Here is a 25,044-nt window from a genome sequence, read left to right on the forward strand (position 1 = left end):
GCTATGAATTTTCTAAGCCTGAACACCCCCTGCCCACCTCTTCCTTTCAAAGGCAAAATTCCCGCTGTGTTAAACAGAAGTTGTCACAGGTCTAAGAAGTTTATTCATAAAAGGACTACCATAAAGAACAATTGTATACTGAGAAGAATGATAAAATATGCACCTCTATTCAAGAAATTAGGAGAATGAAAAGCTTAGGTGGTCTTTCTAAATGGAAAAATGAAAACTAACGCACACATTTATGATGGAAACATCTCATGTATTCAAGCTGATGCACACACACCGAGCGGATCTATGTGGCGTATAAAAGAGCGGATTGTTTCTGCAATTTGGCAGTGATTCCTCCTGGGCAGAAGGCGATCCCGAGGGCCGGCTTTCCCTTGCTCGCCGCACTGCCAGCGCTGGGCCGCCCCCTGCCATGGCCAAAGATGGCGGTGGCGGCGCCGCGGCTCCGGCACCGCCCGGCGGGCGGGCGCTTCCGCCGGGGCCGGGGGCGCGGCGGCTCCTCCGCGGCTCGGCGGAGGCCCGGGCAGGGGCCATGGGCACGGCGGCGGGCGCGGGCGCCCTGCGGCTGCCCGGGCTGCACGGGTACGCGGTGGAGTTCTCGCCATACTGCCCGGGGCGCGTGGCCTGCGCCGCCGCGCAGTACTACGGCATGGCAGGTGCGGGGGGCGGCGCGGCGGGGGTGACCGGGAACGTGGCTGAGCAGGAGGAGGCTGGAAACGTGGGTGTGCGGAAGGACAGACGGTGTCTGTCAAATGCCAAAGCATTTGGGGACGGCTTCCCTTTCCGCTGCGTTTGTTCTGCCGTGAGACGGCGGCTGTGCCCCGCGGGCGGGCCGGGGGGGTCGCGGGCGCTGCCCCTCGCCCTCCACAGCCCGGCGGGATCCGCCTCTTCCCAGCTCGCCGCTGCCCTGGTGCTTCTCACAACGCTCTCGGAAGGAGCGCTCGTTTGATAGGGTCGAGAATAAATGTGGTAGTAAAGACGTACACAGTGTGAATAAAATGTCTGAAGATAACTTTCTCCGGTGACAGGACCCGAGGGAATGGCCTGAAGTTGTGTCAGGGGAGGTTTAGGTTGGATATTAGGAAAAGGTTCTTCACCCCGAGGGTGGTTGGGCACTGGAACAGGCTCCCCAGGGAAGCTGTCACAGCACCCAGTCGGACAGAAGCTCAAGAAGTGTTTGGACGATGCTCTGGATGCTCTCTTTGGGATGGTGCTGTGCAGGGCCGGGAGCTGGACTCGATCCTGGTGGGTCCTTTCCAGCTCAGCTCATGCTGTGATTCTGCACCTTCTTGAGCTGTTCCTGTTTGAGTCCTTGAGCGTCCAGGCAGGCCCTGCTGACCCCGTGGTCTCTTGAGAGAGCCAAGCTGAGCGTTCTTCAATACTGGCATATTTTCCATTTCCAGTGGGAATATTGCTCCCTAAAACATCATTTTAAAAGAAAAATTCCAAGTGTAGAATTACTTTAATGAGATCCCCATCAGATAAGGAGGAAAAACCGATGTGTGTTTTATCAGAACTGAGGAAAAACCGATGTGTGTTTTACCAGAACTGAGTTATTTATTTAGTTTTGGTGAGCTGTGTTTGTATTACTGTATTCAGGAAGGGGTGAAAAAAGTGTTTGGTCTGCTATGTTACCAAAAAGACAAAAGGGAGCTCAATGTTGGTATGTCTGTCATGTGAGGCCCATGGGGAAAATGCACTTTCATGCTTTATAAGCAAGTCTTTTTCAACCTCACCGACAGATATACTGGAGTAAAATTAAAAAAAAAATGACAACAAAAAAGCCAAAAAAACCCCCACCACCAAAAAACCAAAATTAAACCAGGATGATGTGATGTAAATTAATTACTGTTTTAGAGAACATGAGACCACAAGATGTTTAATTATGCAAGTAATTGTTTTAAGGCTAAGTAATTTTAAGGTTTCTTAAAGTTCATGCGCCCTTTGTGTTTGCACACTGAAGCTACTTCAGAACCGCCCCAGTCTCCTTTGGCATCGGGCAATTAGTTGTGATGTTTTGTTTCATTTTGCTGGTTTAGGTTGTGGAACTCTGGCAGTGCTGGAACAAAACGAAGCTGGGATTGTTCTGCTCAGGAGGTAATACAGGTTTATCTTTTCTTTTTGTAAGATAAAAACTTACTTTGTACTTGTGAGTACCAGGCGCAACTGAAATATTTTTGGTTATTTTTAGCGATATAAAGTATTTTTTCAATTCTGAAGTAACTACTGAATGCAGGTCTTTTTATTTACATAGAAAGTGATGTATTTGTATTTACATACAGTACAAAAGATATGTTTACATTTCTTCGGTTTTGTTATGGGAAATCATCTGGTTTGCACCATTTCCGTAGTGTAAACCATTTTGTAGAAAACTGACAATGTGAATTAAGAGCAGCTTCTCTGCCCTAGCTTGAAATTATAAGTTCTACCTTTTTAGGAATAGTGCCTTGATACCTAGATTTATACCCTTATGATTGATTTATGCTGAAAATAGAGCAGGAAGCTACATCAGGTCATGGAGGTCCTTCCTAGGAGATACAGTTTTCTAGGGGTTTTAAGGAGATGGATTTTGTTGTGGATGGAAGGAGGAGAAAGGTTAGAAAGGAGGGGGTTTAATACTTGTCTGCATTTTATTAACCTAAAATGTTTTAAGGAAAGTCTTGAAGCAGTGATTGTTTAGATTAAGGTGGCTGATGTGGAAATGATTAAAAATAATTAATCATGTTCCAACAAACCTTTTTTTGATTCATAATTGTAAAACAAGACTTTTTGAAGATGTTCAACACTGTTTCTTCTGGTAGGTACTCTGGTTTAGTACAGTTAATTTCTGTTTTCAGTGAGTCCACTTCTTTTGTGGTAGAAAGTCTTCTTAAGTCCTGACCCACAGACTGTGTTGTTTATCAAAGTGTTCCATGTGCACCTGATCATTGCTGCAGGGTGCTATCAAATTTGACCTAAGCTTAGCTAAAGCTTCAGTGAGAAGGGAGTAGGCATTCTTTTTTCTCATCAGATAATATTGCAGTAATTGGTAGCTGTTGCAGAGTAACTAATGTATGGCATCAGATACCATATGGTGAATTGTAGGTGTGTTGAAAGCATTTTCAAGGGAGTGTAGAGTTCTTCAGTAAATTCATGACTGTGTTTCTGTTGGGTTTTCATTGTGGCTCAGATTCATAGTGGTGTGAATTGGATAAGGCTCTCCCAGCACAGTTTTATTTCTTTCTTTATCACAGTTGTTAGAAACAAACTGCCTCTTACATTCTGGAGAAACCATAAATCAGACTGAGCCGTGTTGTACCTCTGTTTGTGTGGCAAGTTTTAGACTGGAATCAGAGTTCCTTCTTTGTGTGTTGAAGGTCCTTGGCACATTTATGCTTTAACTTAATCAATCTATTCTGGCATAGAGTTGTAGAAATTGACATTCAAACAAGTAAATTAATAGGAAATTCACTTGAAACTCAAATATGTAAAAATGCTGTTTAGAATGGTAAAAAGGGCGATTTAAAGATGTTCTTTGCATGGAACTAGTCCAGACTTTTATGTCATGCTTTCTCACAGACAAATATCTTCATTTTGTCAATTTAGTTTTGACTGGAATGATGGCCTGTTTGATGTGACCTGGAGTGAGAACAATGAAAGCATGTTAATCACTTGTAGTGGAGATGGATCTCTGCAAATCTGGGATATGGCTAAAACCAAAGGTCCACTGCAAGTCTATAAGGAGCACACTCTGGAGGTAAATCAATCGGACTTAAAAAATGTAATAGATACTCTTATGTTGGAATAATTAAAATATTTATTTGTAGTCTTATAATCAAAAGCAGCTTGTTATTTTCTAACTTCTTTGGGTCTGTGCTTTGAATTAATAACTTGAATATAAAGTGGATGTACATATTCTTGGGCATGTTCATACACTGTAGTATGTGCTGCTTGATTACACAAATCTAATCTATTCTGAAAATAGCATTTGTGGTTCCTTACAGCCTAAGTAATCATTGTGATGTATGAAATTACTGCAGTTACGCTGTGATTTTTAGAGCACCTTATTAGCTAGGTCTAAATGAGACAGCTGATACATCAGTCTTATTCTTGAGGTTGTGGAGTGATGCACATTATGCAGATCCTTAGCAAGTGGATTGCGCTCAGATCTGCTTATCCTTTTCCCTCCTAGCATCTTGAGATCCTACTCAAATAACAGCAGTCAAATGTTGAGACAGTGTGTATGTTTTTTTAGCCTTGGTTTGATGCTGTTGCATTTGATTTTCTTAAAATCTCAGTTTTTTTGAGCAGTGGTGTATGGGTAGAGAAGAATATTATATTCAAGTTCATAAATATATTTGCATAGTTTTGAGGATATCTATTCTGTAGTACATATATTTTCCCTGAAGTGATTTTTCTTTCCTTTTTTTTTAAGCTTTCCTTCTAACCCTCCACTCACTTAATGAGTTTCAGCCTGCATTTTACTGACTTTACTGATACATTATCTAAAGGACATCAATCTCAATAAAATAATGTAGTAGATATGCAGTCAAAAAGCTGATTGAGGGAATTCAATTTCATTCCCAAAAACCTCAAGATTTTTTCAGATATGAAGCACTAAGCTAAAAGCTGAGTGACTGTAGTTACACAAGAGCCCATCTTCTGTAGCTTACTTCTTTGTAGTTTTTCTACTTTGGTTTAATACACTTACTGTATAAAGTGAGAATTTTGAGAGAGAAGTTTCTAGTTGTGGTCAGGATTTTGGTAATGTTCAAAGGGTGATAGTAGTTACAGAAAGATGTAGGTGAAGCATAGTACCAATTTTGTTTTGTTTGTTTCGGCCATTTTCTCATTGAAATTGCGTCAGTAAGTTTATTTGGTTCTGTTACACCATCTGTTGTTTGTGAAATAAACATTTCTATGTCTATGTCTTAGCTGAGCTGGTAGCATGGGAGGTGGACATATTCAGCTGTGCTCAGAAAGACAGTATAGGAAACATGGGCTAAGTGAGAGTTTATTGTGAGATATGAAAGGTTTGTATTGATTCTTTACGAACTTGTGTTAAGAGGGTAGAGTTCAGAAGGAATTTACCTAGCAATTTCTGGCAAACACTGGCACAGACAGTGTTCCCACTACGTTCCTAATCCTTAATCCCTATCTGACATTTTTAATGGCAGTTTTTTCACTGCATTTTATATTATTTCTAATGCATGATTGACAGGGATCTATTTCTTTTTTTTCTAAATGAGATCATTGTTCCTTCTCAAAAAGAATGTGCATTTTTAATTTAAGAGTGAATTTGCATTATCAAAGGACGATGAGTTTTATTCCAGCACTAGTTAATTGCTGAATTTTATGAATAAATTAGTCTAATTTACTTTGGTTTTGATGAAATCTAACTGGATTGTGAGATAACAGAATGCTTGAATTAAATTTGTCTTGTAAAGTGAACCTGAACATTTATTTTAAGCTATTTTTTATATTTTTACATCTTTTTTTCTTCATTTTTTCATCCTGCCTGAGGCATTTCTTGCTGCTGTTTAGGAATAAGCTAGGGTTCATTATTTTATGATTGAAGATAAAGCACTAAAAGATTAACAGCTAAGGTATATGCTGTGTTATTAGTCTTTCCCAGTTGGTCAACACAGCTTCCATTGAAGTGTCTATAAGTTTATGTTGGAGGATGGCATGAGAAAGAAAGAAGAGTATAAGTGAACCTTACTGGGTTGTTCACACTGTCTTCTTTTCATCCTCTCCCTATTACCTAGACCTGTCACATGCCAAATGGACAGGATCTCTTGTTTTTCCTGAGCCTGTTGTCTGTTCTGTTGGTAATTCTTGCCCGAAGCAGAGTTTGCCCAGGTGCCGCTGCCTCTGCTGCAGCTGCAGAGCGCTGAGCAGTGCCAGCCCTGTGTGCCATATGTGCCCAGGCCTGTGTCACAGCACCTGCTCTGCAGATCTACATGCTGATAGCTTGGGGGGCAGCTGGGAGCCCTGTGTGTGCTTTGCCTTATCCCTGCAGTAGATCTGATACATCCCACGTAGGATGTATTGAATGGCAGCTACATGGATTGTGTGACACAGGTGCCTGTTTCCCAAAGATCTGTTTCTCTCTGGAAAATCTTGAATATGAGAGCTAAACATTGAGCTGTTACGTGAAAGAGGCATACTGTGTAGTCATACAATTAGGGGCATTTCCAAACAGCAGCAGCTTAGGAGTTGAGTTCAGGCCACCACACAGATTCGAAGGCAAAGAGAGAAATATTTGTGAGGAGCTTGGAAGCCCCTTTGGAGAAGTGTCGTGTCTTCCGTTCTTAGAATCTATGGAGAGGTACTGGTGTGTTTCCTTTGTTACTATTTTAGTGGAAGAGTTAGAGTGGAAAGGAGCATGTTTTAATGAACTGTAGTATAAAAAGTTAGCTAACAAAAGTAAGAAAAGTCAACAGTATGGTTGGTAAAAAAACCCGAAATAATTACGTCTCAATTGGTTATATGGATTTTGTTAAGTACTGTCCCAGTGTCTTGTACATTTGGGCTGTAAGCTCCTCAAGGAAGGGAGTTCAGTACAAAATGGTTCTTAGAGCAGTTTGGCTTTCAGTATATGGAAAGTAGGACTTTGTCAAATAAAAAAGGAGAGCTGCAGATAAAACAGCTTGTTTTTCTCTGGGCAGTGGTTGTGTTCGACTTCTGGAAGATAAGCAAATAGATGAAAACCAATTCATCTAAGCTAGCATAGACTGAAATATTTCTTAGAAAGGAAAATGCTCAGAAATAGCTAAATATTGCCTCAATTTCCATTCTCACACAGGACCCTTTCCATAGAAGACTTCCAGACAGCTGCTGGATTTCTTTCCCTTTCAGCTACTCTGCTTTTTTAATCTGGCAACACAGATCCAAGCACTTCCACCTTCAAAACAGGGTTGCTGTTATTAAATGCACAGTTTCATCTATCCAAGACAAACCCAATATTTGCTGACTTGCAGACCATATCCAGTGCTGTGCTAGAACTAGATTATCCCAGGTGGAGTATGAATCCTTAGTGGTTAGTGGCCCAGCTGTTGAGAGCAGTGCCACCTACTCTCGTAGGTAGCGACCACATTTCTGAGAAGTGCCCTGGGAGTTCTGATGGGGTCAGGTGGTGAAGTGAATGAACTGTTTTATCTAATATTTGTCCACCTTACACTGAAATGGTTTGTGTCCCACTGCAGGTTATTGAATCACTTTGGTGTCAGGTAAAACCAGACAAAACAGAATGCACCTTCCATCCATTAAAGATGTGAATTTGAAGATGGAAGTTGTACATGTACTTGAGACTTGAGGATTTTAAATAATTTTAAGAACTACCTTAGTGCATTTGTTTTTGTGAGGCAGCAGAGCTGAAAAATCAGCAGTGAGGGGTGGAGTTAAGGTATCCTCTGTCAAAGCAGGGGCCAGCATTAGAATATGCTGTCAGGGAGGAGGGAGCTTATTTCAACTACACAGTGGAAAGTAATTTCTTAATAGCTGAAATGAGTAGTTATGAGGGAAAGTGAGTTTTTAATTTATTCTATTTTACTTGTTTGAGAATTTGGATGGTAAAAAAGAGAATGCCATAGAACCTGGAAAAGATGGTAACCAGGAGTATCTTAAGACATATATTTCTTAGGAGAATTGGATATAATAAAAAAGCATTTATTGTTAGTCAGCTAAAATCTCAAAGTCACCTGTCAAGAGAGATGGCATTTACAATGAGAGATGACTACCAGTTGGAAACTGTAGATCTTTGAATAAAATTGGATTAGTGATAAGAAATCAAGTCTGAATTATGGCTTTTAAAGTGGTAGACTCCTAGTGATGGCAGATGTATGTGGATGTTGTTACAACTTTTTTTTCCTCCATTTTGGCCCATCTTTGCTTTTTCAGATACTTTTTTTAGCCTGTATGTACCTTTAATGTCTGACTGAGAGGCTACATTTCGTTTTTGTTCAGGTAAATGGCATTGTTGGCAAGTTTTGCTCTGCTTCAGTGGTATGTTTTTCCAGCTGACTAGGATACAATCTGCAAATCCAAGTCTATTTTGTGAAATTCTGGCTAACTACAGCCTGAAACTTGTATTCTAATGCTCCTTCTAAATTATGCTCTTATGTCATCTACAGGCATATAGTGTTGACTGGAGCCAAACTAGAGGAGAGCAGCTAGTGGTGTCTGGTTCATGGGATCAAACAGCCAAGCTGGTATGTTGTTTTTTCTGTTGAAGGTGAAAAGTGTGATTTCTTTTGGATCTCTTAGTCCTTTGTGTTACGAAACAACATGGATTCTCTTTTCCTGTTTATTTTTATCCTGCAGCTGAAATTCTGCTTTAATTGAGAGGTTGCTTAAACTCTCAGATGATACCAGTTGAAGCGTACAAGTGCCTTTTTTAAAAAACATTCATCTAATCCTTTCTATGTGTATAAAGTTGGGGTTTTTTTCAATGTATGAAACCTTTCCTTTCTTACTGACTCTGCGTCTCAACAGTCTTTTCTCCTTTATTCAGTGGGATCCAGCTGTGGGGAAGTCATTATGCACTTTTAAAGGCCATGAAGCAGTAATTTACAGCACTATATGGTCTCCACACATCCCAGGTTGTTTTGCATCTGCTTCAGGTAAGTGTGATGATAAAGAGGTTCTCAAAACAAAAACCCAAAAGCCGCCTTCTGTGTTAGTGGATCAGTTCAGCACTTTTTCCAGCAGATGGTAGTGTATGTCATATACACTTGTTCCATAAAAATGGAACAAGGAAAGATAAATGTATTGCTGCAGCTGGATTTGTAGGTTCTGTTACAGTCAGTAGATCATCCTCTTGGCCATTTAAACGGGGCTCAGCAGTTTTCTAGCAGTGACCTTGTGGCAGTTTTTTCTGTTATTTTATGTATCTCTCTTCCATTCCTCTCACTCTTGTTATTGACCACTAAATCATGTTATATACTTTATTTTGTGTTCTGGCTTATGTTTTTATTCAAATTATCTCAAGTATTGGTAGACTATTAACTCTGTGAGAAATGTAGTCAGTTCCCACTGAGCTTTTTTAAGCAATTCTGTAGATCTCTGTGCCTTGTTCAATCAATTTTTGTTCTCTGCTTTGGCAAGGGCTGTGGGTCTTGCTGGTAAATACAATCACAGTTGAGTTGGGTGTACACAGAGGCAGAGAAAGGTGAGGTGGTAGTGTTTTCCAAACACTGCTCCTGCTTCAGAGGCACAAGGAGAGCTCTGCAGTGAAACCTGGGGCCCAGCTGATGATTAACTGGCAGAGAGGTGCTGTGAGCCGCAGAGTTTGCCTGGGAATTAAAAGGGCTATAAGGAACTGTCTTAATACAAATATTGATAGATTAACTCTGGTGGCCTAAATTTCTCAGATTTCATATCTGTTGTACTTCTGTACTGATTTTAATAGAAATTGTTTGACTCTAATATCGAGAGGGTAAACATAACTATGTTCTCCTGTTACTGAAGTTGGAGAGACAGTGTGTGCACACAGATACTAGTTTTTCCTATTCTGTGGGAAGTCAGATGAAAAAAGTACATGTGGCTTTCGTAAAATTTCAGTCTGGCTGTTTCCAACTGATTCTGTCTGCAGAGTTTAGCTAGAATGATGCATGAGTAACATTTATTTGTTCTGTGTAGTAGTGCTTGAAAGCCAAATGTTGGAGCATGGGTTTTTCCACATTATGTGATGGATACCTGTCTAGCATGATGTGCAGAAACTTGTGGGATTGAGCCCTGTACACTGTATGAACGGTTCTACAGAAATACAGCTATCTATATACTACAAACAAAATAAGTACCTAAGTACCATTTGGTCAAGGTTAAGTGCTTAAGTGCTTTTTGCAAGTTCTAAAGAATGTTCTCTTTCAAGTCCTGCTTAGAACCCTCCTGTCCATGGTAGTCGTACCCATGCAAAATTTCTGGCATTCTAGATGAACAAAAAGGCTTTGCCGATGCAACTAATTACTTCGTATTTGAACCTCTAGGATATGTAGCCAAACTTTCTTCTAATACATTGCCCCTTGAACAATTTTGGGAAACATTGATTGTCAGATGCCATATGTTGTGGTACCTAAATTTGGTACAACAATTGATCTGATCTTTGAGTGACTCAGTGGATGCAGCTGGTGGAAGTTTTGACTAGAACACTACAGAGTTCCTACTCTTTTGTGAATTTTTACTTTGATGCTTGAAAGGGACTAATATGCTACTGGAGCCCAAAGCTAATTGCAGTCAGTTTTCACTCATTGATGGAAAAACAACATGCACAAAAGACACATTATTTTTCTTCTCTAAGTGTGAAGTTCTCACTTGGGTGTGAAATAAAAATCTGCTATTGGTACACTGATAGTGTAATTGTGGGTATAAAATCATTAGATTTTAGAAGAAGAAGTCTTCAAAATGATGATGAACTTTCTTACAGTTTCCAAAATAAAATGTCTGGTGTACTTCTCGATGAAATAACACAGAAATCATGACAGGCTGATGTGGAAAAGGTTTTGTGTTTGCATTGTTTGCATTGAAATTTTCCTGTGGTTTGATTGGATTGTTTCACTACAGAAAATACATATTGGCAGTCATTTCTTTGGTCAGCAGGATTGTGGATAGTAGAAGGACTCATGACCCTCTAGCTCTGTGTATAAAGGCCATTTCCTTTTAAAAAAGTATATCACATAGTTGGTGTTCAGAGCATTTATTGTTCAATGCTTAGTGACATTCTAGTCTGTCAGTCAAGGTATGTGATGAAAGTAAAGTGGAACTGTTCAAGGAGGCTGGTTGTCCTCATTTAAAACTTGCTATGATCTGCATACTTTATGAGGATGACAGAAAATCATGGGACAGAAAGCTAAATTTCACTGATGATTCATCTTCTATTGAGCTAAAGTTGGAGCTGGAGAGAAACTTGAATCTCAATGTGATAGTACTGTGTCAAATTTAGAGCTGTTCCCTTCTTTGGGATGTGCTTGCTGGAAAGGTTGACCTGCGGTTCTGTGGTCTCTTATTTTGCAACTTTTTGTTGTCTTGAAAATTAGTAACTGAAATGCTTCTGGAGGGAAATTTTATGTACTTCTTTTCATCTCACTTGGGTTTCTTCACTTTTAAAAACAATAACTTTTTTTGGATGTTGTTGAAGATTATTGAACCATTCCTTTCTTGAAGGAGTCTGTACTGCTTTGGGATTGTAGGGTGTCTGTGTGTCTGTGTCTTTTTTTTTCTCTCTTTTGCCCCACCTGTCTCCTTTCTCATCCCACCTCACACATACCTACTCACAACCATGTACTTACTGCTGTCTTAATAGTGTGGTTGTAATACTTGAGGAATGAACTGTTTCATGTGGCAGCATCTTCAATTCTGCATGTACGAGTAAGGTAAGTTAGGTATGTTGTGAACCACTGATTGGAAAATATGTTGCTCTTTAAATACTTTAGATTAAACTAAACGTAAGTAAAACAATGTGCTCTTTTTTTTCTTTTAAAGGAAGTAAGCAAGGGGAAAGAAGGTCTAAAAACATATTGCATGCCACACCCCTGCCATTTTTTTGCTTTTATTTGAATCCCCATAGAATCCTGCAGAAGTTTAATTTCCATGTAATTAATTAGTTTGTGAACACTGAAAACAGAAAACTATACAGAATTGCAAACCACAGTAAAATAGCTGTTCAAAAGGATCAGCCTATGCCTGAAGCTTATATTTGATTTTGAAATATGGCTTTTTCTCAAGCTATTATGAGACTAGAAAAGGAATACAAGTGAAGAAAATGAGAAATCCAAGATGGCAATAAAAAGCAATTGAGAAAGAATTTGATACTGGGTATAGCTTTTTTGCTTCATTAAGTCTCCATTCTGAATACATACAAGAAAACTGAGCTTGTCTGCAGTGGACAATAAAATGCAATTGAATTGCAGAAGATATATATGTCTCATGCTTCAGTCAAATTAGGTTTTATTCAGCATCTAATAAACTTCCATTTAACATTTATGGGGATGTGTGAGGTACTTTACCATGCTGTTGTCTTCATGCACAATCATTTGTACTCCAACACCTGAAAGTAAATGGCCTTTTTTTTTTTTTTTTTTAAAGAGCAGGCTGTTAATTCTGGATATGTAAATACGTGCTGTTGTGATGTCAGTAACAATTTCTGAGCAGATAAGCAGGATGTTCAGGTGTGCATGTGGCACCAAACCAGAGCCCTGGTAAATGTCTGCCTTATGCTGAAAATACACTGATGTGGAAAATGTCATTAAAGAAGTGACATGAAGCCACTAACAGTATTAACAACAGCCTCATGGCTAAAGGGGTTTAATGAGTCATTATGTCATTTGCCTAGATTTTTTTTTTTAACCCAGACAGTAAATTGGTAAGAATCTCATAAAAAAACATTAGAAATGCACACAACAGTAGTATTTAGTCAAATGTTAATCGGTTCTGCTAAATGATTCTCCATGGCTGCAGAGCAATAGGCCTTGCTTAGTCCTGTGGTTTAGAAAGAAAGCATCCTTTTTTGTATCAATTGGGTTTATTGTCCTTTAACAGTATAAAGTACTTAATAAATACCATTTTAACTTTATCTGCAAGTATTCTTTGATACAGATACAACACTGACAAGTGAAAATATGGATGTTTTGGATTTAACAAAGCCCAGATTTAGAATGACTGATAGCTATTTTATTAAATACTGGGGCCTTAGTTTTAATACTGCTTTCCTTTTTAAATCAGTCTTTAAGTTTACTGATCAGGGCAGGTACATAATTTTAATATCTTAGTTAAGGAATAAGGGAAAGAAATTTTTTTGAAATCTGCCTGACAATGTCTGTATTCATCAGAATAGATCAATTAATTGTATTCTTTGCTCAAAGACTTGTTTTTCAGACTCAAGGGCAAAAAATTTTCTTGTATCACAACAAGATGTGATAATTTCTGATACAGTTTTATTATGTTGACAGAAGTGTTGGATGACAGTAGCCTTGCTGCTTTACAAATGAATCTGTAAATCTAAGTCCCACTCTTTTAAGCCCTCATTGAGTGCTAGACTTTAATGTTGAAACTAAAAACCATTGTTTATCTCGTATTCTGTTTTACTGCCAGCCCTGAGTTAGTGAGTTGCCTTTTAAGAAGTCTCTTCTTGCTTACTGGTCTCTTGATGATAAATGTGTGTAGTAAAGGGATTGTCAAGCTGAAGTTTCATAGATCAGGCTGGAATGTAGTCTTGGTGCACCTTTCTATGTTTGGTATTCAAATTGTAAAAAACCTATGATTGAACAAATTATATTGCATGAAATAATGAGATGGGGAAGGTGTACACTAGGTGTCCTAGTGAGAGAACATTTACTGAATTAGTGCAGCTTCTCAGTAGAGGTGTTTTTTGTGTTTCTGGATCAAAATTTGGGGTTGTCAGGTTCTTGACATCAGTTTTCTAAAGTTTCAACTCACATTCCTGCCTCAGAAGTAGCACTGAGCAAAAGAAGGAGCCATTGGAGAGTAGGACTTACAGACAAGTAATTCCAAAAATGCTTATGTTTGTTGAGGTTCCGTAAAAATGGAATAAATAATCTGCTGTTTGGCTATGAAATTGGTTTCTCATGAGTTCCAAAGCACTGTTTTCTAGAGGCTTATATTCAATCCATTTGTATGCAGTGTGGGTCCACTTTTTGCTTCTTATGACTTCTGGTTATTTTCCTGTTCAGTGTGTTAGTAGAAATGCTAGACTGAAAAAGGTTCAAGGCTTTGCAAAAAAAGGGTCATTTTTGAAATCCAGACCCTAAAGGGATAAAAGAATTAGATGCTTCAATTTGTACAAATTCCTGTACAAATCAAGCATCTAGAGAGCAAGCTGACTGTGGAGTTACTGTGGCTTGGTGCAGTTCAGCCAAACTGCTGTTTATGCTAGAAGCGTTTGAAATACAATTTACTTGCTTAGTTTGTTATGTCAGGTTTATGTAGTGATGTGAGGGGAGTGTTTTAATTTGTAATCTGTTATTTCATGACTTACCAGTACATTATTGAATTCCCCCAAGTCTTGTGCTCCAGTGTTGTGGTTTAACCCCAGCCAGCCACCAAGCCCCACCAGTAGGATCAGGGAGAGAATAGGTAGGGTAAAAGTGAGAAAACTCATGGATTGATATAAAGACAGTTTAATAGGGAAAGGAAAAGCTGTGCATACAAGCAAAGAAAAACAAAGAACTAATTCACTGCTTCCCATGGGCAGACAGGTGTTCAGCCATCCCCAGGAGAGCAGGGCCCCATCAGGTGTGACAGAGACTTGTGAAGACAACCAGCATCTCTCCAAATGTCCTCCCACTTCCTCCTTCCTTCCCATACTTTGTATACTGAGAATGATGTCATAGGTCTGGAATATGCCTTTGGTCAGTTGGGGTCACCTGTCCCAGCTGTGTCTCCTCCCAGTCACCTGTGCATCCCCAGCCCCCTCATCAGCAGGGCAGTATGAAAAGCAGAAAAGGCCTTGGCTCTGTGTAAGCCCTGCTCAGCAATAACAAAAACTTCTCGATGTTAACCCTGTGCTCAGCGCAAACCCAAAACATCGCCCCATACCAGTCACTGTGAAGAAAATTAAACATACCCTAGCCAAAACCAGCGCATCAAATAAGCTTTACTAAGTCATTCTCTAATGTACAAGATGAAGTGTTTCTCAGGAAATGGGTTTATCCCTCAATTTATACTAAGTGTTAATTATAGTGAAGTACCATATGTATGTATATAGCACATGCTATAATATAATGCACTTTCAGGTTCTAGTATTTTGTATTAAAATCTCATGTTATAAAATGGTTTAGTGTTCAGAAGAAATAATCAGTAACAGTTTTTTACAGTAAATTGATTTGTGTTGTGTCATTTGGGTTACAGGTATCTAACTAATATTGCCATTTGCTGAAGAATGGCTTAATCATAAGTCATAACTTTGGTCAATTTTGAAAAAAAAAATTGTCCCAAGATTTATGTATAATCCTCTTGGGCAGCACTGAAATAAAGATTTCACTAACTTAAATTTTTTTGTTTGTTTGTTTGTTATTCTTTTTAGAAGGAGAATTAGTTGGGCTCTTCACTAAAATAACTTAATACTCTTGTAATTATTAGCTTGACAGCATTTTGTATCAGACTAGAATTGACTAGTTGGAAAGTATGTTTCCACTGATATTTATGTGTACTTGCTAGGTGAATTGTGCTACACGGTGATAGATTTTGTGTATTCAGTAGTACTCTTGGATGACTTAACTGCAGCTGTTATTTGTGTCACTGTTATTTCTGTCTCTTTGTGTAGAGCTTTATTATTCCTGCTCTAAGTTTTCTTGTACTGTTGTATTGGTTTAACCCCCATTGACAGCTCAGCCTCACACAGCCACTCAGTCACTCCCCACAGAGAAGGGAGAATCAGAAGGGTCAAAGCTGGAAAACTCATGGGTTGTGGTAAAGACAGTTTAATAGGTAAAGCAAAATCTGTGAATGTCAGAGCAAAACAAGGAATTCATTCACCACTTTCCATGGGCAGGCATGTGTTCTGGTGTGTCTTGGAAAGCACGGTTCCATCATGCATAATGGTTACTTGGGAGGACTGGTGCCATCATTCCAAACATCTCTTTCTTCCTTTCTCTTCTCCCAGCTTTGTAGGTTAAGCATGATGCCTTGTGTTATGGGGTATCCCTTTGGTCAGCTGTTCTGGCTGTGTCCCCTTCCAATTCTTGTGCAACACCAGCCTTGCCACTGGCAGGGCACCATGAGGAGCTGAAAAGTCTTGACTTAGTGCAAGCACTCCTCCATGACAACCAAAACATCAGTTGGTTATCAACATTATTCTCATCTTAAATCCAAATCACAGCACTGTACCAGCTACTTGGAAGAAAAATATCTCTATTTCGGCCAAAATCAGAACAATTATCTGTGATAGAAACAATTGACATAATCATTTTAACACGCATAAAAAGATTGGGTTTTAGAGTCATGAGATTTGGGTTTGGCTTTTAATTTCCCCGCAGATTTTCTGTTTAATTTGGGCTAAATAATTTAATCTGGTTCAGTATTTAAAAATACATGTAAGTCAGCAAGTAATGTAAACTTGTAGTCATTCAGTGGCACTGCTTTAGTTGTGATGGTTTTGTCTTTTTACAAATGAATGTATTGAAGTAGAGGTAATGCTTTAAACTGAAAGAGGGTGGGTTTAGGTTAGGTATTAGGAAGAAATTCTATACTTTGAGGGTGATGAGGCACCAGAACAGGTTGCCCAGAGAAGCTGTGGATGCCTTATCCGTGGAAGTGTTCAACACCAAGTTGGATGGGGCTTTGAGCAACCTGGTCTAGTAGAAGCTGGTTCCTGAAAAACATTGTACCTGTCCTTGTTAGAATTTTTTTCCCCTTCAGATATGTTTAAGGTTTTCTGGGGTTTTATTAATCTCCCAAATACCTAGCTATTTTTTGTAGTTACTGTTACACCTCTGCACTGTTTAGAAATGATTGCTTAGCTGGTTGTTCTCACAGGACTTTGGAGATGATGATTTATGAATTTGGGTAAAATATATCTGTGAATATAAAAGATAGTATTAAACCTACATGAAATTTAAATCTTGAATAAACTTTATCTTTTCACTATTAGACATTGTCATTCACATTAGCAATCTTTATCTTGTGTATAAGAATGATGTACTTGTAGATTAGCATCAATTGAAAAGTTTTGAATAGATGAGTGTATATTGTGTAGTTTTATTGATTCGTCCAAGATTTCACAAATATTCATTAGAAAGAAAGAAAGCAAGTACAATGTATCAACAATTCTGAAATCATAATAAATTATCTAACCGACCAGTAAAAATCTGTTGCCATAGAGAAACTGCTTCTTACAAAAATAGAAACATTTTAGGGGAGAAATGTTGGGTACTTTTCTGGTTGCTTATTTTGGTATGTCAGCTGGAAGTGTCTGTTAATAAATATTATTGTACCAGGTATGTTTTCCTTGTACATTCTGTTATTATTATCCTACTTTTGCTTTATCTTGTAGAAGTGCATCCTCAGTATTTGTAGTACTCATGGAAATGTGAAAATTGTAAAATTTTTAACGGCAGCTTTTGTTGAAATGAAATGTAAATATATATATATGGGTGGAAAGAAGTTTGAGGTTAAAAAAAGTTTGTTAAAATGTGCACTGTGTCAGGATTGCCCTTTTTTTATCAGTTTTTTTTAAAAAATAATCTGATTTTTCCACTTTGGACTTTTGTTTGCCTTTAAATCATTCTTTTCTATTCACAGAAAGGTTCACTTTCATGTTGTGTTACTCTGTTAAAAACGTTTCACTGATAGTGCCAGCCAGAATTAATAACTGCTAAGTCTAGCTTTTTCAAATTAAAAACAAAAAAACAAAAAAACCCCAAAACCAACAACAACAACAAAAAATCCCACCCCTGGAAAGTAACAATTTTTTTCCTTTTGTCATGCATCAGCATTTTCTATTAAAAAAGAAGTAATTGGGGCAATTTTACATTTAGTGTCAAAATTGATATTGGCTGAATAACTTACTTTTCCAAATGCATTTGGCCCTCATAATGCTACTGTAGCATCTCTGTAGCAGTTCATTCTAGTTCACCTGGATTTATATATTTATTTACTTGGGGAAAATGATGCTGTCTGTCATGAAATATGTGTTTCCCCTTCAAATCTATGTTATCTGATGAAATTAAAATAAAAGCTTTTTAAGAAGTCCATTATATCTCAGAAAGACTTAAAACTCAAACTGAGCTGTCCTCTGCAGGCAAGCAGATTAGCAAGGCTAATGGAGAGTGGATCCAGGGCGTGCTACCTGTTCTTTTGCCAAAACCCTGCTGCTCGTGTTTCTTCCTCTCCATATGTTACCCTGTTTTATAAGCTCTGTAGTGATGTTTGAGGCTTCAGCTGGCGGCAGGGTGCCATTGTCAGGAGTGCTATCTCTGTACTGAGCAGCAGTCTTCCTCTTGGCAGTAGGGGAGGGGAGTGAAAACGGGGAGAATTTGGGTGTTGTTCCCACCTTACAGATGAGGAATTTATCCACCAAGAGTGCAGCATCTCTCCCAGTACTGAGGGCTGAGGACGAGCCAGCCAACACCAGAGCAAGCTCCCCATGGTCTCTGTGGTCAGAAGGCTGGGCTTGTGACATGTAGTGAACCAAGTTCTCTCTGCCTTATTTATTTAAACTTCCCAAATGTTTCATGGGATTTTTTTTGGGAAGTCTGCAGGGTCTGGTGGTTCGTGCAGTTAGGAATATTGCTGTGGCTCTAGGGGTGGTTTTGATCTCTAGCCAGTTTCTTGAAAAAAGCCATGATTTTTCTTGTGCCCAGCTGTGTACTTTACAGCCAGTGACCAACAGGGCATTAAACATCAAAGTGCTTGTATATAAAGGGCATGAAAACAATAATTATACAGAATTATCAATAATTTCTTCAGTAGCAGCATAAAACAGTGTTTTTTAAATTTAGGTAGTATTGATACAAGCTTCCTATAGAAATCATGAGTGTTTTAATCACCTTTTAATGATGAAATTTGTCTCTTGAATGAACATAAGCATATTAATAATAATAAATTCAAATTCATTTCGTCTCTTTGGCAGCTAGAGAGCTAGAGAATCCATTTTTGTTGACACAAAGCTAAATATTCAGGGCTTTAAAATCCCAGTTTTAAAAATTGAAAAGCTTAGTTGTCCCGTCGGCTGATGCAGCTTTCAATATCTTTACAAACTGTTAGGAACTGAATTTGTAAGAAGGGTGTATACAAATGCTATAGGTCTTTAGGGGTAGATGAGAAAGCTAAGAAACACTTGTCTGCTAAGTACTAATGGATTAACTGAAACTTGTAACTGATGCAACAACATTGGATCGATTTCTCTTTGTTTCAGGTGATCAGACTTTAAGAATTTGGGATGTGAAAACCCCAGGAGTCAAACTTGTGATACCAGCCCACCAGGCTGAGGTCTTGAGCTGTGACTGGTGCAAATATGATGAGGTATAAAACCATTCATCCCACTGTTTTGCTAATTGAACCACTCTCATTAAATAGCAGAGGGTTTTACTACAACATTATTGCATCTTCTTTTTATGAAAACATGCCTAGTTGCATTGTTGCTCTAAATTACTATTACATCTCCAGAAGAGCTTTGTTCTAAGAGATGGTCAGCCCAAGGAGATCAAAGATTTTGCTTAACTCTAGTGGGCAGAGTAGTCAAAAATGGAAGACCAGTTTGTGTTTCTCTGTTTTTTAATTTACATACTGGGGATGTCACTACATTTATGATTTATGAATCTGTATTTTTTGATTTATCTAACTTTTGTATCCAACATATAAATTGCTACAATTTAGTAATTGTCATGATGTATCTGTGTTTTATGAAATCATCAGAACTTGCTGGTAACCGGTGCAGTTGACTGTAGCTTAAAAGGCTGGGATTTGAGGAACATCCGGCAACCAGTGTTCGTCTTGCTTGGTCATACCTATGCTATCAGAAGAGTAAAAGTAAGTTGTGTGTTTTTTCCCAGTGACCATCACTGAATTATTACACAAATTTTTCTGGAAGCCAGTAATATTTTATGTTATCTCATAACTAAGGAAAAACCAACAGGATGTTAGAGGGCTTGGAAGAGGATTTGAAGGTTACTTCAGCTAAATTATAAGGGAAATTTGAGATGGGGAAAACACTTCCCCTTACTCATTTTTAAATGATGCTTTTCTCTTTCTACACAAAGGGCCAATATTCACAGAAGAGAAGATACAAAACACATTGTGAATATATACTTTTGTGTATACAAAGAAAATATTAATGCATTCAAAGGGATTTTGAAACTTTATGCATGAAAGGCTACAAGTGACTTAAATGGATCTGTGTACAGCTAGAATACCCACCAATAAGAATTTGCTCTCAACACAGAATGACATTTTTATCATGTTGTATGAAAATATGTATCCAAATATCTTTTTAGGTAAGCTCAAAAACTAAAACTGTGTTTCAGTGTGAAACATTGAAACTAGCAAAGAGTGTGAGAGTCAAATACATCAATATCAAAGTCTCCTGGAAAAGGAGATAGTACCTAATTCTTTTAAAGCCTTTCTGGAACAGGTATGTTTATTAATATTTTCTAGGAAATAAACTTTTTCTGGCAAAAGAAGTTATCCTGGGTTGGTGTTTTGCTTCACATGGCCTTGATTTGTTTCTAACATATTTAGAAGTTACTGTGCTTAGTTTGTAATTTGTCAGAAAAGGGTGTGACTCAGGTACTCTGTATCACAAATCCTTTTCATAGTCAGATAACATGAGAAGCTCCTGCTCTCCTTATCCCAACTACCCCTGCCTGTTCTCCCCGCTGGTGATTGATGCTGAGACTTTTTTTCTAATTTAATGCCTGCATGACTATTCTCTAACCTGGCTCTGTGAAATGTTTTTCATAGGAGAAGATGCATCCATGTGCAAAGGAGGCGTACTGAGCACATGACTTCTATTCCATCTTACTAGGCTTTTATTGCTTCCATTTCAAGACAGACATAGTCCCTGAGCACATAAGATATGACAGTGTGGGCCAGCACATCGAGGTGGTGCATTATCTCCACTTGTGTGGTGTAACTCACCAGTCACACTGAATTGAGAGAGAGACCTGGATGCTGCCTCTATAGAGGCAGCTGGCCCTACTGATATCCCTTCCCTTGTGCTGTGCTGACACAAGCGATTGTGAAGCTGCCGCTGATGGCTCTGACTGAAAACCCTGTCCCTGAAAGTGATTAGTTTCTGTCTGGATCATTAAGCTGTTTCAATTTGTTGCTCAACCACACAATTACAAGCCTTGACACAAAGGAGGGGGACAGGAGTGCACAGTTTGAAGTGGAAAAGAAAGTGGAAACCACAAGTCTTGGCAGCAGATCTGAGGCTGGCAAGGAATTCTACCCAACGCAATACTGTCCGGATTCCTGCAGATTTCTTATGGTCTTTCACTGCAGTACAGGGCATTATCAGTGCACTGAGGTCATCTGGAATTATTTTTGGGTGATTTTTGATGTTGGTGCATTTGATCCTCACGTTCTTAGCCGGCTTCAATATCTTACACTGAAACACAGTTATAATTTTCAAGTTTACCTAAAAAGATATTTGGATATGTTGGAGTCAGGATGGATGATGTGGTGGTATCTTCTGCCTGTATAGCAGGCAGATGATAAAACTGTAGTATCTTACAGTTAAATTGAACAGAATTTTCTCTTGTAGCAAAAAGACAGTATGCAATTTCTTTCAACTTGCATGTGTAGCACTCTGCTAAGTATTTTGATAGAGTTTGCTTAGGTAAGTTTCTAGGATACTTCAGGTTAATGACAGAACTTTGACAGGATGGTTTTGCTTTATCTTAAACTCTGAGGACATGCAAAGGGGGCTTATGGAAAGTGTACCATTGTTTTTTGTTGCCCATTAGACTTCTTCCCCTCTATTATTTATTTTCCTGAGGATGCAGAACCCATTTTATTTTGGAGTTTTTTTCCCCTCAAAAAAAATTGCAGGAAGTCAGCAGAGGTTCAAGTTCCAGCATGCACATTCCTCAATTCTGCTATAATAAAGAGAGCTCTGTCAGCACACTTCAGCAGCCATCAACATACATTGCTCTCTTGACAACTTGGGCAGTTGTGGCAATAGCCTAGACTTAACTTTTGACTTTGTAGTTGCTGTGAATAATATTAGAAGTCTTGCAGGAAGACTTAACTGTGCACCACCACAGTGTGGGGGGACCTGCATTTCAAACTCAAGTTATGTCAGTGGCTTGATGTATTTCTTGCTGAGAAGTACAGATTTTAAAATAGTTGGAAACTGAAGGTTGCAAAAATCTAGAGCTGAGATGAATAATTTTTGCATAACTGCATCCTTCTTTTGCTGCAGTTGTTAACCCAGTCTGCAAGAGTCCATGGAAGAGTGTATCCTGTAAAATGCCCTGTAGGAGAGGGGGAAATCATGAAGTGATGTTATTTTCCCTTCAGTTTTTCCACTTATCTCCAATTTTCCCATTTGTATAAATAATTTCAAAATTGTGGGATATAGAATTGATGATGGTAATATATATTCTCTGCAGTATGGCACAGATTTTGTCTCTTAAAATAATTAACTGGTCACATAGCTGATTTGAAACTTGATTTATATAACAAGATGAAACTTAGTCTATTAGCCAAAAGCAGAACTTAATGACTGTTTATATGACTGTTGCAGAACTTCTTAACTTTACAGCAGAGTTATTTGGTACTGCTGTAATGAAATCTAAGCAAAACAGGATCCCACAGAGCGTTCCTTGTGATATTAATTCTATGATTCCTTGTAATTAGAAGCATGGGGGAGAAATACATTGATGTAGTCTGTTTTGTTGCAGCATGATGTCGTATGAACCAAAACCATTTAAGTGGTTAAACTTTGATAACTTGCTGCTTACAGTAAGCCTGTGTATGTTCACAATGTTTTAACTTTAAAAGTTGTTTTGTTTTCTTGCAGTTTTCACCATTCCATGCAACTATATTGGCCTCTTGCTCCTATGATTTTACTGTAAGGTACAGTATTTTCTCTAGATAAAACCAGAAAGGTGATCTATTTTAATATGGCTTGCAATAGAAAATAGTTCCAGAGTGGATATAGTGGAGAGCACTTAATGTTGCTGTCAGATGCTTCATAAGCTATGTTGAAAACACATGGGTTTGTCACTTAAAGGCCAGCTCAGTCACTCTGCTGAGCAATATCTGCTCTGTCGGATGCTTTCTGCAATCCTTTTCACATCACTCTACTGAACATAGTTGCATCCAGCTGTGATAATGTCTGATAAGAAGGTAATGCCCTCTTAAATTAAATTAGTTGGGTGAATTCATACGTTTCTGTGACACATTTTTATTTAGACCTTTTATGAGCAAAATTTTTGTCCTACCAGTATCTGAGGAAGCTTTAGTAGTGTTCCATAGTGTGTATGCTGAAACTCTTTAGACAGTACTTCTGCAAGTTCCCCTGGTTGCTCAGTATATCTGATACTGCTGAGGATCTCATAGTACCATTGTTTTAAAGCTAATTCAAAGTCCTAAAGAAGTTTGATTTGATACTGGGATTTCTCTAAGATACATGGTATCACAAGTCAGTACACTATAAAATATTCCCGAATACGTCAACCAAGTTCTTTGATCTACATTTTAATTTTCTAACATGGACTGAATGTAGTAGGCAGTACATTAAGAAATGGGAGAAGCCCTCTTGCTTCCATAAAGGACTGCAAAGTTATCCCACTTGTCCAGATTATCTCAAGTAATGTCACTTCTGGTTGTGTCCTAATTGGTCTGACACCGGACCTAGAGAGGTTCTTTTGCCAGAGGGTTCTGTTGCTAATTCTCAGTGCCTGTATGTGTTGCTAAATCATAAATCTATCCAGTCTTCTGCCGTAGCATCATATAAAGTTGCATCACGAAGTTAACCCATCAAGCATTGAAGTGATTTGATTGTATTGTCATGCTCTTCCCCCTTTTGACACCAGTTATATATCCTTCAGGTTTGGTGCTAATGTGCTTCATGCAGTACTGAAATCTAGTGCAATTTCAGCTCAATGTCAGCTCTGACATTTTCCTATGTGGAAATTGTCAGCAAAGGTGGAGAGAGCTACTCGCTCACAAAGCATCATGTCTATAAATGTAGAGCTTGGGGACCTCTTCACAAAATTCACTCTAGGCATAATTTTTCTGTTCAAAGATTTACTTGTCATTACTAAGGGGAGACAGCAGACTTGAAGAGATCAAATAAAGATTTTTAACAGTTTTCTAAAACTGTTGGATTTGGTATGAGTGAATAAACAACAGAGAAGGCCAGGTGAAAGTCTTTAAAAGGTATCACAAGCAGAATATTCTGTATAATGGAGGAAAATTGTTGCCATAAGAATTTGGGAACATCTCTTTTAAAGAGTATATTGTACCTCTACCACATAGTGTCATTTTACTGGATGCACCATAGACTCCACATGTACATACATGCTCACATCCTGTCATATGTGCACATACATGTACCCCACACACACATGGATGTGAATATATGCACACATACACATACATTTCAATTTCAGAGTAAAAATCCTTGATCAGTATATACAAGGTGGAAGAGAAGTAGGGATTCTAGTACATGGAATTAATTATGGATCTTGTTGAATCTGCTCAAGGCCTGTGACTTTTTAGCCCCATTTGGTGGTGGTGGTGGGGGTGCTAAATTTTGATTCTTAGAACAGCATGGTATGGCAGCCCCTTAAAAATAGAATCACTGCAGTGTTGTTTTAATAGCAGTTTATGATATTGTTCATTTATATTCTTTGGTGTGTCTGTTTGAAGCTCAGAATTACCTGCAAGCATTAGTTTATAGTAGGTAACAGAATAGAGCACAGTGTTGGAGCAATCCTTTACTATCGGAGTTCTGTAATCTTAAAAGTTACTGAAGCTTTATACTTTAACCACACAGCTGCAAGTATTAGTTCAGATTATCAAACTACCATGTAAGAAGCAGGGGTTTTGTTTATTTCAGGTCATACTGCTAGTTTGGCACATAATCACAACTGGATATCTAAAAGAAAAAATAGTAGGTTGAAAACAAAGTTAACAATGCTTAGCTTACTCCTTTGCAAATAGTGTCATCATTGAATGTGAGCACTGTAGTCAAGCTACTGAAAAGAAACCTAATTCACATGCCAGCTTGACACTGGGAGCTGAGAAAAAGAGGATGTTGATTTGAATTTGAGTTTTTACATACCTTGGTATAATGATTTATAATCCCTATCCAGTAAATGCTTCATTCAGACAAATGTTTTCTGTACCATTTCCTTACTCTTTGGAAGAGCTCAGAAAAAAATGTAGGCTAATTAAAGAGCAGATTGAACACAAATGAATCATTAAAATGCCAGGAAATACACAAAGTAATGTAACATTTCCAGAACTACTTTAAGTCTGCAGGCATATTCTTAAATGCTATCTCTGTCAAAATTCAGTTTGGAAGAACACCAGTGTCATCTTTTACTGGAATCACCATTTTGTATTTTTGGACTCTTCTGTATAAAAAAG

At 38.4% G+C, this 25,044-nt stretch overlaps 1 protein-coding gene across 1 annotated transcript in view; it reads left to right on the top strand.

Annotated features, from left to right (window-relative positions):
• The first annotated feature begins 514 nt into the window (after positions 1-514).
• PEX7 (peroxisomal biogenesis factor 7) overlaps positions 515-25,044 on the top strand; it is a 41,228-nt gene continuing 16,698 nt past the window's right edge. Inside the window, exons 1-8 of the mRNA XM_030945697.1 lie at positions 515-662; positions 2,046-2,103; positions 3,592-3,742; positions 8,121-8,198; positions 8,501-8,609; positions 18,857-18,963; positions 19,357-19,470; positions 22,466-22,521. Coding sequence (XP_030801557.1) covers positions 539-662; positions 2,046-2,103; positions 3,592-3,742; positions 8,121-8,198; positions 8,501-8,609; positions 18,857-18,963; positions 19,357-19,470; positions 22,466-22,521 — 797 coding nt within the window. The 5' untranslated portion in view covers positions 515-538. The remainder of the gene's footprint in view (positions 663-2,045; positions 2,104-3,591; positions 3,743-8,120; positions 8,199-8,500; positions 8,610-18,856; positions 18,964-19,356; positions 19,471-22,465; positions 22,522-25,044) is intronic.

The sequence above is a fragment of the Camarhynchus parvulus genome, chromosome 3 (assembly GCF_901933205.1).
Source record: "Camarhynchus parvulus chromosome 3, STF_HiC, whole genome shotgun sequence".
Lineage (NCBI taxonomy): Eukaryota > Metazoa > Chordata > Aves > Passeriformes > Thraupidae > Camarhynchus > Camarhynchus parvulus.